The 17,116-nt window shown below is 29.6% G+C and overlaps 1 protein-coding gene across 1 annotated transcript in view; it reads left to right on the plus strand.

The window, feature by feature from the left end:
* LOC107440923 (dual specificity calcium/calmodulin-dependent 3',5'-cyclic nucleotide phosphodiesterase 1A) overlaps window positions 1-17,116 on the plus strand; it is a 535,122-nt gene that overhangs the window by 44,258 nt on the left and 473,748 nt on the right. Inside the window, exons 2-3 of the mRNA XM_043040985.2 lie at window positions 2,098-2,365; window positions 3,685-4,504. Of these exons, the coding sequence (XP_042896919.2) occupies window positions 2,141-2,365; window positions 3,685-4,504 (1,045 nt within the window). The 5' untranslated portion in view covers window positions 2,098-2,140. The remainder of the gene's footprint in view (window positions 1-2,097; window positions 2,366-3,684; window positions 4,505-17,116) is intronic.

The following is a 17,116-nucleotide window of genomic DNA, read 5'->3' on the forward strand; positions in this document are numbered from 1 at the left end:
ATATATATGTATATATATATATATATATATATATATATATCATTCAAATTAAATGAGCAATTTGTTAACATTTAAATTTGTTATTTTAATTAACTGAGCAACATTTAAAATTTTACAATTCCTGAAATTCTATTAGATTAGTCGGAAAGTTGTGCCCACGAAAGTACCCACCTCACTTTTTGAAATAATGCAAATGATTCTTTCATAAACGAAAGTGAGAAACGGCGTTTACCTTTTATCTCAATAAAAATGTTCTAGCATAAAGAAACAGAACATAGATGTCGCAAAAGAATACGTACAGTGCGCAAAAGAAAAAAAAACGGACCACCTTAAATAACTTTTGATCTAATGATCGGATCTTCGCATTCTAGGCTCAATCTTCATGGTTCAAAGGGTTGACCTTAAATATGCTAATTAATTAGTTCAAACGATATTTTAAGTTCCGAAATTAGACAATAAAACAAACTTTCTCTGAATAAACAAACCTTGTTTTCGACGAATTCGGATTTCTCACTCCCAAAATATAGGGAAAGGGGGAGCAATGTGGATAATATAGTCCCTATAGCTTAGTCAGGATAGTGGGCCAAAGTTTGAACTCCTTAATTTCAGTTTTACTTTTTGCGTATTTTACCATATTTCAATTTTTTTATTATATTTCAATATAATAAAAAAATTGAAATATGGTAAAATTTTTTATTATATTTCAATATTTTTAGAATTAAAAAAAATTTGAACACAATCATCAAATTCATATATTCAAAGATTCCATGTAAAAATAAATTTTACTAAATAGTTATTATTTTTCATTATTCTATTTAGTAATAGTCGTAAACATTTGAATTGTAAGGTATACAAATTTCGACATCATTTTAAAGAATGTTATTTCGCGTGACAAAAAAATAAATTTCGAGCAAAATCGTTCGAAAATTGAGTTTTAAATATACAACTTTTTAAAAACTCGATTCCTCAGGAACTATTCGAGTGATTTCTCTCAAATTTTGTATTTTGTCACGCAAAATTATATTCATTTACAAGATTCAAAACGTGAATGAAATCGGTCCAATAGATTCTGAGAAATCGAATTTTAAATATACGTCTTTTATAAAATTAACATTCTCTAAACTTCGGATGGCTCTTCTGATGAAACTATGAGAACCATATTTCCCAAATTTTGGATGCCCCCTATGTATTGGGAGTCAGAAATCCGATCCGGCGAAAAAGTCATCTGTTTATTCAGAGAAGTATGATTTTGCGTCTGATTTCTTAACTTAAAATATCGTCTATACTGATAAATTAGCATGCTTGAGGTCGCCTCCTTGTACTATCAAGATTAGCATTTTCGCGCCGACTGTCACAAATACGTGCCAGCATAAAACGGTATCAACCAGGATAAAAAGATAAAACTGGTAATCAAAGTAATTCCTCAGCAGTTTATTTGTGGGTGGAGTTATAATTGTTTGATTTATTTAATTCACCATCACCTTGTTCAAAATAAAACTATATAGTTATACTTTGAATTAACGTTGATTATGTACGTGATTAAACTAACAATAATTAAAGTAAAAGCAACGTTAGTATGTCAAATTAGAAACGACTACATTTACGTTACCGTTTTTTATTTAATTACGTCCTGATCCTGATTTTATACGAATGCTTTTCTGAATCACCCGTCCCCAAGGGGTTAGGCATTAGAAAATGAAGATCTGATCGTTAGATCAAAAGTTATTCAGGGTGGTCCGCTTGTTTTTTTTGGGCACTGTACATACATTTTTAAACCTGTAACGAAAGTATACGACTGAACTAAGCAGTACATCTGATATATACATTTAAAAGTAAATGCATGATTAATTTTTTTACAAAAAAAATATCTTTTGGATCAATGTTGGAGGCATGTACTTTCGCTGCTAGAACTTTCCAGTAGACGTAGTACAATAAACATTGTTTCTTTGGAACTTTTTTCAATATTTTGTAATGTGCAAGATATATCCAAACTTCAGAAATGCCATTAGGAATTGTTTTCTGTGTGATTAGATTGAGGGATTCTTTATAGCTGGTATCAGATTTTTTTGTAGCTAATGCTTCTTTTTCCTATTGCAGATAAAAGAGTACAAATTTCGATCATGTATTTTGATCATTAACCATGGGAAATTCCATATGTTCCTCTGGAAAAACTGTGCCACATGAAGAATGTGATAGTCGCCAATCAGAGAAATCTCTAAGGCGAAGAATAACAAAAGACTCGGTGTATGATTCATCAGATTTCATCGAAAGATCTTCTTTAATTCAATCAAATGGAAAAGAGGTAATAAAACGAGCCAAAGGAAGTGGTTTACAAAGCAATTCTTCGAATGAACCATCGGAAGAGGTATTTTATTTTTTATTAAGGCTCCATTTTCCAGAAAATTTCTCCACTTTTCTAGAAAATTTACGAAACTTTCCTTAGCACATTGAATGCCATGGAGGTCACCGGTGACCAGAACCGAGTTTTCTCGTAGCACCACGGGAGTCACCGGTGACCGGTTAAGACAAGATTATTAAAAACACATAACTCAAGTAAATTTTTTTTAATATTATTATCGTTACTAAAATGGTTTGAAGAAATTAATGCAATATGGAACACACAAAAATAGTTTTATTTATATACACAGAGATGCCAACTTGCTCCGGACAGTGAATAAATCTTTTCAAGTGGTAGTTTATTAATTGCGATTCTTGATTTAATAAATTCAATTTAGTGGATTTTTATCCGCCACTGTTTCTAAACAATTCGTAGGCTTATATAATTTACCACTTTTTTCAGATATGTCATTCTAAACCTTTTAAAAACTAGCAAAATCTGTCTAATATTTGCAATTTTGTTTGTAATAATTTACCGTTCTTACCAGGCGGGTAAGCTATGCAAAATTAATGTGGCATTCAATGTGCTATTTTGTGTTCGTGTTCAAATTAATTCGTGTTCAAAATTAAACTAAGTTTCACGCAAACTGCTAATTGGTTTTACATATTCTGGGAAGCGAGGACTTCTGGGTTGACAGTTATGATATATATATTCCAAGCTACCATTTCTTACATTTTCTAGTCCAAAATCTTTGCAGTAATAGTGATATTTCTATTGTTTTTACTGTAGTAATCTGGGAATGATTTAACTATGCAAATGATTCATATGTTTAATAAAATGCTTTACCTATATAAGTCCTATGTAAGTCCCAGCCCAAAGAAAGACTTTAACTCATTCATCTGTTTGGGTTATGCATAATACTGCCGAAGCACATTTTATTGTAAAACCGTCGTTGAACAGCAGATCCAATTATTTGGGTTTCAGTTGTAGCGAAGTTGAACAATTTACGGGAGAACAGTTAACAATAACGCTCACCCTTGGTCCCTACGCAGGTTGTTCAAAGTGATAACCTATCCGCTTATTGACAGCATACAGTGATAATCGACTTCCTAGCTGATCTTGACTTGATGATCAGACTACTGTGATACGAAGAAAGTGTAAGGGTTCAGATGGCGTCATGCTGCACATATTAAGCTGCAACTTAAAAATACTTTTGCGAAAATCAATTTAATATTTTGATAAAATAATCTTAAAACGGTAAAAAATCACAAAATGCAGTGATTTTTTGTAATTTTTACTGTGTTCTCTTTTTAATAAAACTTTAAAAATGTTTTCTTTTGTTTTAGACCAACATCCAAAAAAGTGACTCAGATAAATGTGCTACTCCAGCATGCCATAGAAAAAAGTACTTCCCCAGAAGTGCATCACCAAGATTTTTCAGTCATGCATGGCGCAGTAAGCGTAAGACTTTTTCTTCAGACATTACAAGGTCTCGTGTAAAAATCGGATACGATAGTTACAAAGATGACCCTGGATCAAGTTCAAAAATAGAAGATTCTCCATCAAAAAGTGACCATCAACCACAAAATCTAGTTACAGATGTGCACGATGATCCTGAAAGTCAAAAAAGTGATAGTAAAGATGAACCAGTGAAAGAAGTAAAAAATTACGATTCTGAAATCGATACTGTTTCAGAGGACAACCCAACTACGGAAGTTGTTGATGATTCAGTGACTAATAGTGATTATAAAGATGATCCTGTATCAGCAATCAAAACTGAAACTTCTCCACAGAAAATCCTTTTTAAACAGTCGTCTGTGCAAACAAAAACTGAAATGCTTCTTGATCATTCAAAGGTTCAAAGCCCACCAGCTTGTTTGGATCATTTGTCAACTTTTTTAGCATTTGATGGTAAATGTGGTTTGTGCGACTTTGTGCATTCGGGTGAACATCATAGATGGGATAGTTTAGAAAATGATGCAGTCATTTTTAGAGAAGTTTCAAAAAGCATAGCAAGTTGGTTACAAAGTACAACTAGATTCACGAGCAAAATAATTTTGCAAAGAGATAAACCAAAACAGAAAGTGCGGATTATTTTAAGAAAGGGTCGAAGTGGTGTTCAAGAAGTTTTTATATCGGATGGATTTACATCGTTTCAGATTCAGGGTGAGTCATTATTTTTTATTATTTAATTACCTCCATCGAAAATGAAAAAGTTAATTTTATAACTTTCTAGTTGGAGTCTTTTTTATTGTTTAGTGTTATTGCTATATACATTATTACTGATATGTATAAACAACAGTATCATTTTCATACCTGCCAACATTCACTCTTTTCGAGAATGTATTTTCCAAGTGGTAGTGAATCAATTACCGAAAAACTATATTCCTCAAAAATATATTTATATTTTAATCAAGTTGAAATTCGCTATCGTAAGGAATAATATGCTTTTATATATTTTTTGTAATTATTTATATGTAGTGGTGGTCAAACTGATTTAATTCAAAAAGTTTAGCGAAATAACATAAATTTCGCTAGCACTCTAAATATGAAAATAAAATCTTCCGGGAAAACCGGAAGAGTTGGCAGCTATGTATTTTTAAAAGGGTAGGAACTAGGACTTGGTTGGAATAAATTACTTAGTTTTCTCAGCAGATTTCGATGTATTTTCTAATAATAAAAAATTTAAAACCCACTTTTCGTAATTCAGATTTCATAATATCAGCTAAAAATATTCTTTGAAGAGTTTTTGATATCTTATTGTGGTTAGTTTTCAAATAAAACTGGATTTTTCATAACGGAAAAAGTACCACAGAGCGAAAATTTCATCTTACCAGCGGAAGTATCCATTAACCCTTTGACGCAGAAATTGTATTAAAATTATTTTCCATGCATTTTTTTTATTATTTTGTATTAATATTGGTCAAAATATACAAAAAAATGTTATAACTAGCATTTTAAAAGTTTATGGTTATGAAATAAAGCATGGAACACTTATGTCTTTTTACGCGTTAAAGCTAAAATGTTTCACTCACAGCTCATTTCCAAACAATAATTTTTAAAATTTGCACTTACTTAGACATAAAAAAAAACAGTTATGCATCATTGAAATTTCTTTAATTTACAAAATCAATTCTTGATAAATTTTTGAATATAAACGAAAAAAAATCAAGCTACTTTTTTGCATTTTATATTTTAATACACATATAATTCTGATAATCAAATCGATTTTTTAGTAACCATTAGTCTGTTGTTTCATAATTAAAAAATACCAAAATATATTTTTGCTTGTACTTAAAACGTCAGAAAAAATACATACAAAGGAGACACAGGGATCCCAACTGCGTCAAAGGGTTAATGATGCTAATTCAACTAAATGAAAATAATGCAAATTGTTTTTTACTTTTATTTTTGAGTCTAATGTTTTATCTCTACTTTCTATAAAAGGTAATTTTGTTGGTAACCAAGGCTCTCGGTGGTTAACTGAACATATTAAAATGGCAACTAAAAAATTATTAAGGGAAGTGAGAATTTCTATAATTCAGCAACAGCTTTAGTTAATTGAAATTTCCTAATTAAATTATCTAACTATTTAAGGGTTTTATTAATAATTTAACTAATTAAGGAAAAATTAGTTGAATGAAATTTCCTAATTAGTCCTTAATTTAGTTAAATGAAGTTTCCTTCTAGTAAATCCTTAGTTCCGTTTATGTATTTGATCCTCCGAGTTATCGTGGCAATCAAGAGATCCTCCATCATTCTCAATTACATCGAATAAAGGTTTTTCTATCAAATTAATTAGATTTTGATGTTCTGATGTTTTTCTGAGGGAATAATATACCATATATTCTTCCTTAACCCTTTCGCTCCGATTGTCACAAATACGTGCCAGCATAAAACCGTATCAATCAGGGTAAAAAGATAAAACTGGTAATCAAAGTAGTTCTTTAGCAGTTTCTTTGTGGGCGAAGTTATAATTGTTTGATTTATTTAATTCACCATTACTTTGTTCAAAATAAAACCATTTAGTTATACTTTGAATTAACATTGATTATATATATGATTAAACTAACAATAATTAAAGTAAAAACAAAGTCAGTCTGTCAAATTAGCAACGACTACATTTAAGTTACCGTTTTTTATTTAATTACAACTTGATTCTGATTTTGTACGAATGCTTTTCTGAATCACCAGTCCTCAAGGGGTTAATAAACTCTTGGCGTTCTTAAGTGCTACATTGTTTACCAATGCCGGGTTTAAATATCCCAACCTTCTTAGTTGGATTTAGGTCTAGGCTCAGGCCTAGTCAATCTAGAACTGGCCATTTTGTTTGTAAGCGAATTTGAAGTATGAATCCTGTCATTGTCTTGTTGAAATATAAAATCTGTTCCTCTTAGGAGGTCTTGAAAAGGGAGCAGATGTTGCCTCAGTGTATGCTGATCCGTTTATGTTGTTTGTCTTCCCTTAAGAAAATGCCGGAATATCTGACCATTATATCCACATACTCCCCAAACCATTATAGATTAGCCTCCTTGCTGCCTGCTGAAGAAACTCGTTTCTTCTTTTCGAAGGTTATGACAATATGAGTTCCAGCCTTGAGAACCATTCAAGTTTCATTTTTGCTCCTCACTGAATAGTACAGATAGCCATTTTTGAACAGATCATTCTTGTCAGTTTATGATGCGGTTCAAAACATGGTTTGTGGAGAGTTGTTTTTAAAATGGTTTATTAGGGGGACCGGAAAGTAATGTCGTTTCGGTGCATTTGACATTTGTTATCAAGATTTTATTTTTAATCAATAATATATTCGCCCTCGTTAGCAACAACCTTTCAATGCCGGATCGCAAATGAATCGAAATGGATCGAAGAAAATGAATTGGGTTTTAAGATTAACGAATATTTAATGCACCAGAACGACATTGCTTTCCTGTCCAAATAAAAAGACTCACAAATATTACGTCACGTTTATCTCTTTTAAATTAATCTATAAAAATTATAGATAAATATCAAATTTATAACAGTGAAGTTAACTGTTAATTGACAAATATTTTCTTTTTTAATCTTGAAATTTTAGACGGAATTTTTCTAATGATTAAGAGTCTAATTAGATTGCTGTTTTAGTCAGTACTATAGCAATGGTGACAAGAAAATATAACCTTGGCTAACGATCTATTTGAATCTGCAGAATTGACAGCAGAGCACGCAATCTCATCATAACTCCTTCATCTTGTCATTAAAGATATCCACTCCGGGTGGGGCGTCCTTTACTATTCTCTCAATACCTTTTTTTATTCTTCTCCTTTTAAGCCTGTGGATTTAAGCTTCGTTGTCGAATTTCAACTATTCTACCAACTATTAATAAGATGGGTAGTTTGTCATTTTGTCACAGGTTGTTTCATATGCGATGTAAGTTAAAATAGTTTAAAAAATTTGAGAATGTCGGAATATAAAGCTATTAAGTTCGGATTTATAAAAATTATTAAGTAAATAAATAAATTTACTTAACTCATTGACTTTAATTTTTCCATTTTGGGTACATACTCCTTCATTTAAAATTAAATAATAGGTAAAATTAATTGATGGAGTTAGTTTAATCATTTCATATTATTTCATTTTTAGCATTTATTTTGCATAATTAAAATAACTCTGTCTGCTATATGTATATCTTGAACTGAGCAAGTAGTACTTTAAGTTGATTTCCCACCAAGAATAATTAATAATACTGATAGAAAATAAGTATTATACTATTAATTAGTTATAATATTACTGTGTTAGTTATAATATTACTGTATTAGTTATAATATTACTGTATTAGTTATAATATTACTGAATTAGTTATATTATTAATTAATTATTAATCAAAATTTCAATCCAAATTATTGTAATTATGATAATTAACTATAAGATTAATTATAATTGTGATAATTAACTATAAAATTAATTATAATTATGATAATTAGTTATAAGATTAATCATAATTATGATAATAAATTATAATAATCATTATAATTTTAATAATAATTTATAATTAAAGTTATTGTAAATATGACAATAATGAAAGTTATAAATATTAAAAAAATGATTTTTTGTGGCATGTACGTGGCTTTGGATCCAGTAAGTTAAGGTACCAAGCCGCTTAGATTAAAGCATTGATCCGTTAAAGGTAAATGTAAATATCTACATATCGATCTGATATTATTGCAATGTGATTTTCTTAAAACTAAAAGTGAGAGTCGTTATGGCACAGCAGTAAGAAAGTTCGCTTCCCAATGAGATAACTCAGGTTCGAATCCCAGCAGTGGCTAACATATACGAATTCTGCTCCCGGCTAGCCCAAACCATAGTGCTGTCATAAACTATCATCTGTTGTGGACGGATCATGGGTAAGAGTCCTCTTGGCGTCAGTCTAACCGTAGGAGGTTTTCGTGGCTTTCCTCTTCATGTAACATAAATGCGGGTCCTTTATCCATGAGTTTCCTTGTCTTCTGGATCTGGTTCAAAATTGCAAGGCTAAAGAGTTGAACATTGACAGTCGTAAACTCAGAATCGGATCGGCAGTTCAACGGTGGTCATAAATATTGAAGTATAACTAAATCTAGGAAATTTGCGATAATCCCATGAAGCAGTTGCCTCCACAAAATTTTTCATTGAAAATTCCTTTTTTAAATATCTGAACAGCTTAGTAGATGATCCAGGCAAGTGACATTTACGGAGTGGCTACAATGAAGATAAGAAAGAAAAAAATGGTATCTGATTGAACAGTAAATGATTTAGTATAGATTTATTTGAAGGCAGGGTTAGCATGTCTTTACCATATTTAATTTACTACTGCTTAATTTTGAATAAAAATACTCATTAGCAAACTCAATACTAACATTTTCAAAGTTAATGTGGATTAGTTACGTCAAAAAAGCAGAAACATTTCTGTTATTTTAAACATAAAAATATTGACCACTTTATGTTATTTTCCCTGATTAATAAATTTCCCTGAAAATGTTATGTTTTCTGCATTTCAATAACTTCTACTGGTAAGAAACGTACAAACTTTTTAAATGATTTACACAGTAACTTCATCAGATTTAATAGACATACTTTGACCCAACAATATATTTCAATATATCAATAAATAATCTAGGATGGAGTTTATAACTTTCTTACTGCCATTTAAGGCCATTTTATTGTGGTAGTTTATCAAATTTTAACAATACATTTTTTTAAGTCACCATATAAGTCAATAATAAATTTGATTTTGCCGCAATCTGTATTCGTTTTTTTAAATGTAAAATTTTATAGCCGGCTTAGATGGTATTTTTTATATTAAGTTTAGGAACAAAAGATACTTTTTTAAGAGCAAAACAAATGGACAATTCTTTTCAAAGAAATTTGAAAAAAAAATAAAATTTTTACATCCTGGAACGTTATAAAAACGTACTGTGCGCTTTCTGTTACACAAGAGCAATCTCCCCCTCCCTCCTCTTAACTTTCTTTGGCTATCAAACAAGTTTTGATATTTTTTATGCCTTCTTTAATTTTAACCTCATATTTTAAAATAATGGTTTATATTAATATAATATATTAATATAATAATGCTTAGATTAATAATGGTTTCTGATGTGTTTTCCTAGACATAAATGATATGTTTCCCATATCATTTATGTCTAGGAAATGCATAAATCCTTTTAACACATTGCAAGCGGATCACGTGAAAATACGCTTCTGAAATTTCTGCGATCCATACGAAAGTATAAAAAGTGGTAGAAAAAATACTTTTCGCACTGTTTTTCAAAGAAATTAACCAGTCGTGATTACTACCAACATAAATGATTCAATATATATGCAATAAGTACTACAATCGCTCGTCGTAATTTTTTTTTTACAGTTGAAGTTTTCGCTATAGTGACAACTTTTCTGAAATCTAACCTGCCTCTTTTTTAAAATTTCAATCTACAACAGCTGCAATACATTTTTTGGAAAAATTGCCCGCGTGCAGTGTGTTAACACTAAAATGACACTAAAATTTGGCCCCTCTCGTTTTTTGTTGCTCTGTTATTCGAAGAACAAATTACTGAAAGTGTTGAGTATTTCTGACTTTTCATAATTTGATGTTTATTTAATCATTCATAAGTTAGCCTTATAGAAACGCAAATTTAAAATCGAGTACCTAGCTGCCCAAAGTGGACCCTTAGGCATTCTGGTAAGTACGCCATTACCCCAGGTAGTTTTGGGTATAAGCTACCCTTTAGTATACGCAAGGTACCATGGTTTCATTGAAAAAAAAAGTATTTCAACATATTTATATTATCATTTATACAGAAAAGGAAACTGAATTAACTAAGAAACTAAAGCATGCGTATAATTGAAAAGTCAGTGCTCCGTGTAATCAAAATTGATCACTAATTAAATGATCAAAGCTAAATATGATTATATTTTAATACTTTGGATGTTTAATTAATATACTCACAGCCAATCTGTGGAGGGACCAAATTGGCCCCTTCAGTCATATATTGTAGTGATATAATAAGTATCTCTATGAGAAAAAACAAGCCATTTCTATAGATTCTAATCTTATATTTTCTAGTGTTGGCTACCACTTTAGCTATAAATTTTCACATTTATTACATTTTTAGTTAAAATATAGATATTTATACTTTAAGGATACATTATGGTGAATACGAACCTCTTGTTTTTAAACGATACGTATTGAGAATAAAACAATTAAGTTGCCAATCTTTACCCATTAGCAAAAAAATAATTATAAATGAATAATTAAATAAAAAATTAACGGGAATGTTGATTTTTAGTAGTTTAAGGGCAGTGATTACGAAAAACCTTGTACAGTACGCGTTTTTTATTGATGCTCATCGCAGATTGGCGATAATCAGAGTAAAAAGAAAAGAAATTGTAGCTAAACTACCGCTTTACCAATTTATTTGTGAGCGGAATAGCATTGTTTAGGCGTATTTTTGTTCCCCATTACTTATTTCAAAATAAATCACGTGCGTAGATTTCTATAACTATTATTGACTAGCACTAGGAATTTAAATGCCGTAAAAAGCAACACTAATCGTATTTAAATTTTTTTTAATTTTTATCCGAACGTTGCCCCACTGCAATATCGCTGGAAAAGTTTAAAAGAGGCTTTTTAAAAACCATTCATATTCTCACATATGACAACTGTAATTTTCATTATTTACTAATCACGAATAATTTGTAATTATTTACTGGAGAAAAAAATTCCTGTTTCATACTGAAATTTCATTGAAGTTGTAAAAATTTTAAGTAAATCAAATTAAACTTGAAAATAGTTATATTTCTGGCAGCTTTCAAATTTTTTCAAATGGGATTTTAATTTTGCTTAAATTGACATTCACGTGTTTTATTTTCCCCCCATTCAAACAATTTATTTTATTCACCACTTTTATAACTTATTATAAAAATTAAATCAAAGAAAATATAAACATGTATGCCACTACTTATTTGGCGTTTATTTAATATATCAAGTTTTAACTGTGATTTTTTGCTGCAGAACGCTATTGGGTAGTCGGTAGGTTATATACCAATAATGCTAAAACTGATCTTTCTCACCATTTAAACAATATATTGCTTTAGCTTTTTTCACAGAATATTTACATATACATGTATACACTGTAATAACTATTAAAACATATCTTTGGCAAAATTTGCTTAAAAAAAATTATGAACTTTAATTTTTAAAAAGCTTTTAATTTTTAAAAAGTTTCATCATTTTTGAGCAAAAATCTGTCACAACGCAAAAAGCATTCCTGTTAATGCTGAAATATTATCACAGAAAACTACTGATATAATTTGAAATATCTCCCAAAAATTTCAAAGTGATATCTTAAGTAGCTTCTTAGAAGAGGTTCTACATCGAAAAGGTCAGCTTTAGCATTGCAGAAATGTATGTTAGTTGCTATTGAAATTGTTTTAGATATTTGAGATTTTTATTTTCAAAAATTATTACTATTATCTAAGAGAAGTTTTGATGTAAAGCACACAATAAATTATTATAACTATTAAACAATAAACTATTTTCAGCATTAAAATAATTAGTATTTTAGTAAATATAAAGTGTCACTTACAATGTGAATAATATTTTGTATTATTATTACTTTAACTAATTTAACTCCTAACATTTATTTAAAGCATATTATTTAAGGAAAAAACTGTTAACTTTTTTAAAAATATATAGATAAATAGGACAAATTTTAAACCAGCAAAAATATTTCCGTAAATTTTTTGCTGCATTATTTATTTATTTATGAATTATTATTATTATTTATTTTTTAAAAAAAATATGTTTATATTATTTAATGATCCGGGTAGACAAGCAATTTCTAAGTACCTAGAATTTTTATTTTGAAAAATAATGTCTTTTAAAAGTTTAAAAGGAGTTGCATGTTGGTGCTGCCCTCTCTGATACTATTTTATAAACAATTCAAAATATTAACACAGCAATATTTTTTTGCAATTCCCAGAAAAAAATATGTAGGCGCATTGTTAAAATAATTGTATTGTGCTATGAATAAGTTAGCATACGGCTTTAAGAGAGTTAAAAAAGTATCGAAATAAAATCAAGTAAGAAATAAGATCTAATATCGAAATAGAATTGTCGTAAGGAAAGCGTAAATGAGCATTTCATAGGAGATGACTGTTTTATTTCGTTGTAAAATTTAAACAATTTGTTAAAATATTTTCTATCAAACTTAATAGTGGCAAAAATTTAAATTTCATAATTACACATGAAATAACTTTTTAGCATTATTATAATTCCTTGGTCCTTTATTAAAAGATTTATAAAAGTCAAACAATATTCATATAATTTTACTTTTCCGTTTATATATCATCTGAAAATAAAATCTAAATATACAAATTTTTGTGAATATGTTTATTTAGTGTGTTTAGAAAACAAAATTGCAAAGCATAATTTAGGTGAATTTGGGTGGACTTCATTTTATTTTTATTAGCATAAATTATTTTAATTAAATTAGAATCAATTAATTTAGTTTAAGAAAGCATTCATTTTTACTTTATAAATGTGCTTATTTTTATGCTTTAGTTTTTATCCAGTGGCGTCCTGAGAGGGAGGCCGAATGGCAGTGGCTTAATAAAAAAAGGGGGGGGGGTTAAGGTTCAAACTCTCTCCTTGAGGTTCGAATTAATGTAAATATGTGTTTACTATACATAAATATGTGTTTATAATACTTAAATAATTTCTATTGGTTATAATTCCAGTCTTCTGTAAACATTATTACTGGGTTATAGCAGTTGATCTATTCTTGGATCTATGACTTTCTAAGTTCAAATTTTGAATCAAATGCTGAAGAAAAACATACTCCTAGATTTCGCACTGGGACAAACTAGCCTTTGTGGAGCACTTTTTGATGGAATTAACCTGCATTTGCGTTACATTGTGAGGACAACCAGGAAAGCCTCCCACGGTCAACCCGATGGTAAGGGTTTGTTAACCCACGATTTGTCTACCACACAGATATTTTAAGTCAGCATTGAGGTCAATACAATCCGGGAGCAGAATTCAAATCGACCTGCCATCGCTGGAGTTCGAACTTCGATCACCTCGTTAGAAAGCGAACGAAATTAGATTCTAACGCCACAATATCGTGAAGATTGCTCACTCTCAACAAAGCTTTCTGATTCCTTTAAAAATAGCACTATGGGAAAATATATTTGTCTCTATCTTATCTATGGCCCCGTGTTTTTCAATCCTTTTTTATTAATTTTTATTATTTAGTTAAAAGAATTACTTGATTAATTGTTGCGAGAGTTGTTTGGATTGGCACCTGCTGACGTCATTGCACAGTCTACAACGACGTTTGAAGATACCAGCTGTGATTTAAAGCTTACAAAATCGCGACAATCCACTTTATCAGATCATCCAGTTTGTCCACATTCGTCACATAGACTAGTGGTTTAAGATAACCCCGTAGAAAAGAGTCACACGAATTGAGACTCGGAGAATGCAGTCCCCCCCCCCCTCATCTGAATGCACTCCCTTAGTACACGCACTGTACATGAGGAGATTAAGCACCAAAAAATTTTAGGGCAGTAGAATTTATCATTAAAATTAAAATATTCTTCATATTAAAGGAAAAAAACGGGAAGAATATTGTCATAGAAGTTTTTATTTTTACCATCGAAAGTATAATTAAGGTAAATTTTATAAAATATATAAACTGTCAATAATTTTCAGGATGGTTTTTTTTTTTCACCGAAATTTTTTTCTTTTTACTCGTTTTAAGGAAATCGAGGCAACATGTCACTTTTTTTTTTACAGAATTTTTTTCTTTTTGCTTGTTTTAAAGAAATCGGGGCAACACGTCACTCTTTTTTTATTGCAATTTTTTTCTTTTTGCTAGTTTTAAGGAAATCGTGACAACACGCCACTTTTTTAAAAAATTGAAATTTCTTTTCTTTTACTCGTTTTAAGGAAAGCGAGGCAACACGTCACTTTTTTTAAATGAAGTTTTTTCTTTTTACTCGTGTCAAGGAAATCGGGACAATACGTCACTTTTTTATTAAAAAAGAAATTTTTTTTTCTCGTTTTAAGGAAATCGAGGCAACATGTCACTTTTTCTTACTGAATTGTTTTCTTTTTACTCGTTTTAAGGAAATCGAGACAACACGTCACTTTTTTTTTTAAATTGAAATTTCCTTTCTTTTACTCATTTTAAGGAAATCGAGGCAACATGTCACTTTTTTTTTCCACGGATAAAAATTACTTTCACAGTAATATACATTCAGCTTTGCCATATAGCAAATAATATTTTTTTTCAATACATTTTGACGTGTGTATTTAATTTTAATTGCTTATATATTTTTTAGTAAGTTCAGAATACAAACCTCAGCAATAACCTTCGCTAAAACACAAATACCAAATAAATAAATCAACAAAAAAACAGTAAAAAAATAATTTACTAGTTGTTTTATGTTTATTGTGTTTGGGCGATGATGTATTTTCATGATGTGTGTAAACAATAATTATATTTTTTCTTATTCTTATGAAACATTTCTCTTACATATAAAAAACTATTACAGCTTATATAATATTAATTCGCTTCCAATAATATTTTTCTATTATCAATCTATTTTTACTTATTTATTTTATGATTGCTATAGCTGAAAAATCAAGGAAAATGAAATATATAAAGAATTTTCTAAATTTATTTTATGAAATTTATCTACTTAAATTAAAAAATACTTTTTATCGAAAATATTAACTAGAAAAAAAACATTATTCCACTTTTTTTTAAAACTAATTTAACTTTTATCAATAACTATAAATAATCACAATAATCCTTGACAAGTTAACATGTTAAGGAAGATTAATATAAAAACTGGTCGCGATGACATATATTGATGACAGTTTAAATTGGTGCCTCGTCATGTTCGAAGCTTTCTTTCTGGTATAGTTAAAATTCTAATAATGATAAATGCTTTTCTTTTTATTCATTTATCTTTTTCAAACATCGTTATATTAAAGAACGAAAATTTGAATAGTTCTATATATAATCGATTTAGTTTAATGTAGCCCCATTATCATGTCTTTTTTCTGATGTCAGTTATTTGTATTCCATAAGGCCATTGAACACTGCATCCACATTTTGAACCAAATCCTGAAGACAAGGGAGCTCTTGGATTAAATATTGGAAAAAAATTTGCCTTGGTGGAGAACTTTTTGCGTTACTAACCTCTCATATTTGCGCTACTTGGAGAGGAAAACCAGAAATACCTCCCACAATTAGCCTAACTTCAAGAGAACTTTAACCCATGAACATATTACCACTTAAGATATTTTAAGTCAACATTGTGGTCGGTGCGAGCCGGTACGGAATTCGTTTCGACCAGAGATCGTTGGGATTCGAACCCGGGAGGAAGTAGAGCGCACTATCACCTGAGCCTTCACGGCTCTCTGGTGACATATTTTAAGAAATTCGGAATCAAATTACGGTAAAAAGTACCGACACTCAGGGTACCATTACTTTTTACCGTAAAAGCCATTTTGCGAACAAAATTTTGCGGAACAAAAAATCTAACATGACGCATTTTTACAGTATTATTAACTATAAAATCACTTTATTTCAATAAATATTGCTTTAAAAACTGCGGTATAAAATTCTCCCGTAAGAATGGATTTTACAGTAAAATAGATTTTAAGGATACTGCACTCAGTGAGCCAATACTTTTTACCGTAATTTGATCTGGAATTTCGTACAGTGTAATTGAGCTAAAATTCTTTTTGGAGGTCGAGCATATATTACTCCAGTGGCCGCATTTATATCATTCAGCTCTTTTGGTCAGCGTTTTAGTCTTAGCCAGGTTTCGTTTAATTAAGAATTTTGCGTAATCATTTTTTCTTTGTTAGTCATTCATTCTTTTAAAATTGGTTTAATTAATATCTGAAATGATATAACATTTGGTAGACGAAAAATAATATTTTGTTACATACCGAATACAGTTACTATTTACTTTGTACTTGAAGTTCTCTGGAAAATATAATATAATTATCAACTGTTAACCAATGATTATGATTCATAATTGAGTGACTTAAATTTCAGAATTGTTGTTATCAAACTATCAATTGTTATTCTAAACCTGCCTAAATTTGTTATAATCAAGCAAAGTTAATAGCTTAATATTTTTTACTCATCTTAAGCTGCTTTAAAACATTTAACCCTTTATTCGAGCCATTTTTGTTTCTAGTAATAGTATGCTAATATATTTTGGGATTTTAATTAATTT

This window comes from Parasteatoda tepidariorum, chromosome X2 (genome assembly GCF_043381705.1).
Source record: "Parasteatoda tepidariorum isolate YZ-2023 chromosome X2, CAS_Ptep_4.0, whole genome shotgun sequence".
NCBI classification, from domain to species: Eukaryota; Metazoa; Arthropoda; class Arachnida; order Araneae; family Theridiidae; genus Parasteatoda; species Parasteatoda tepidariorum.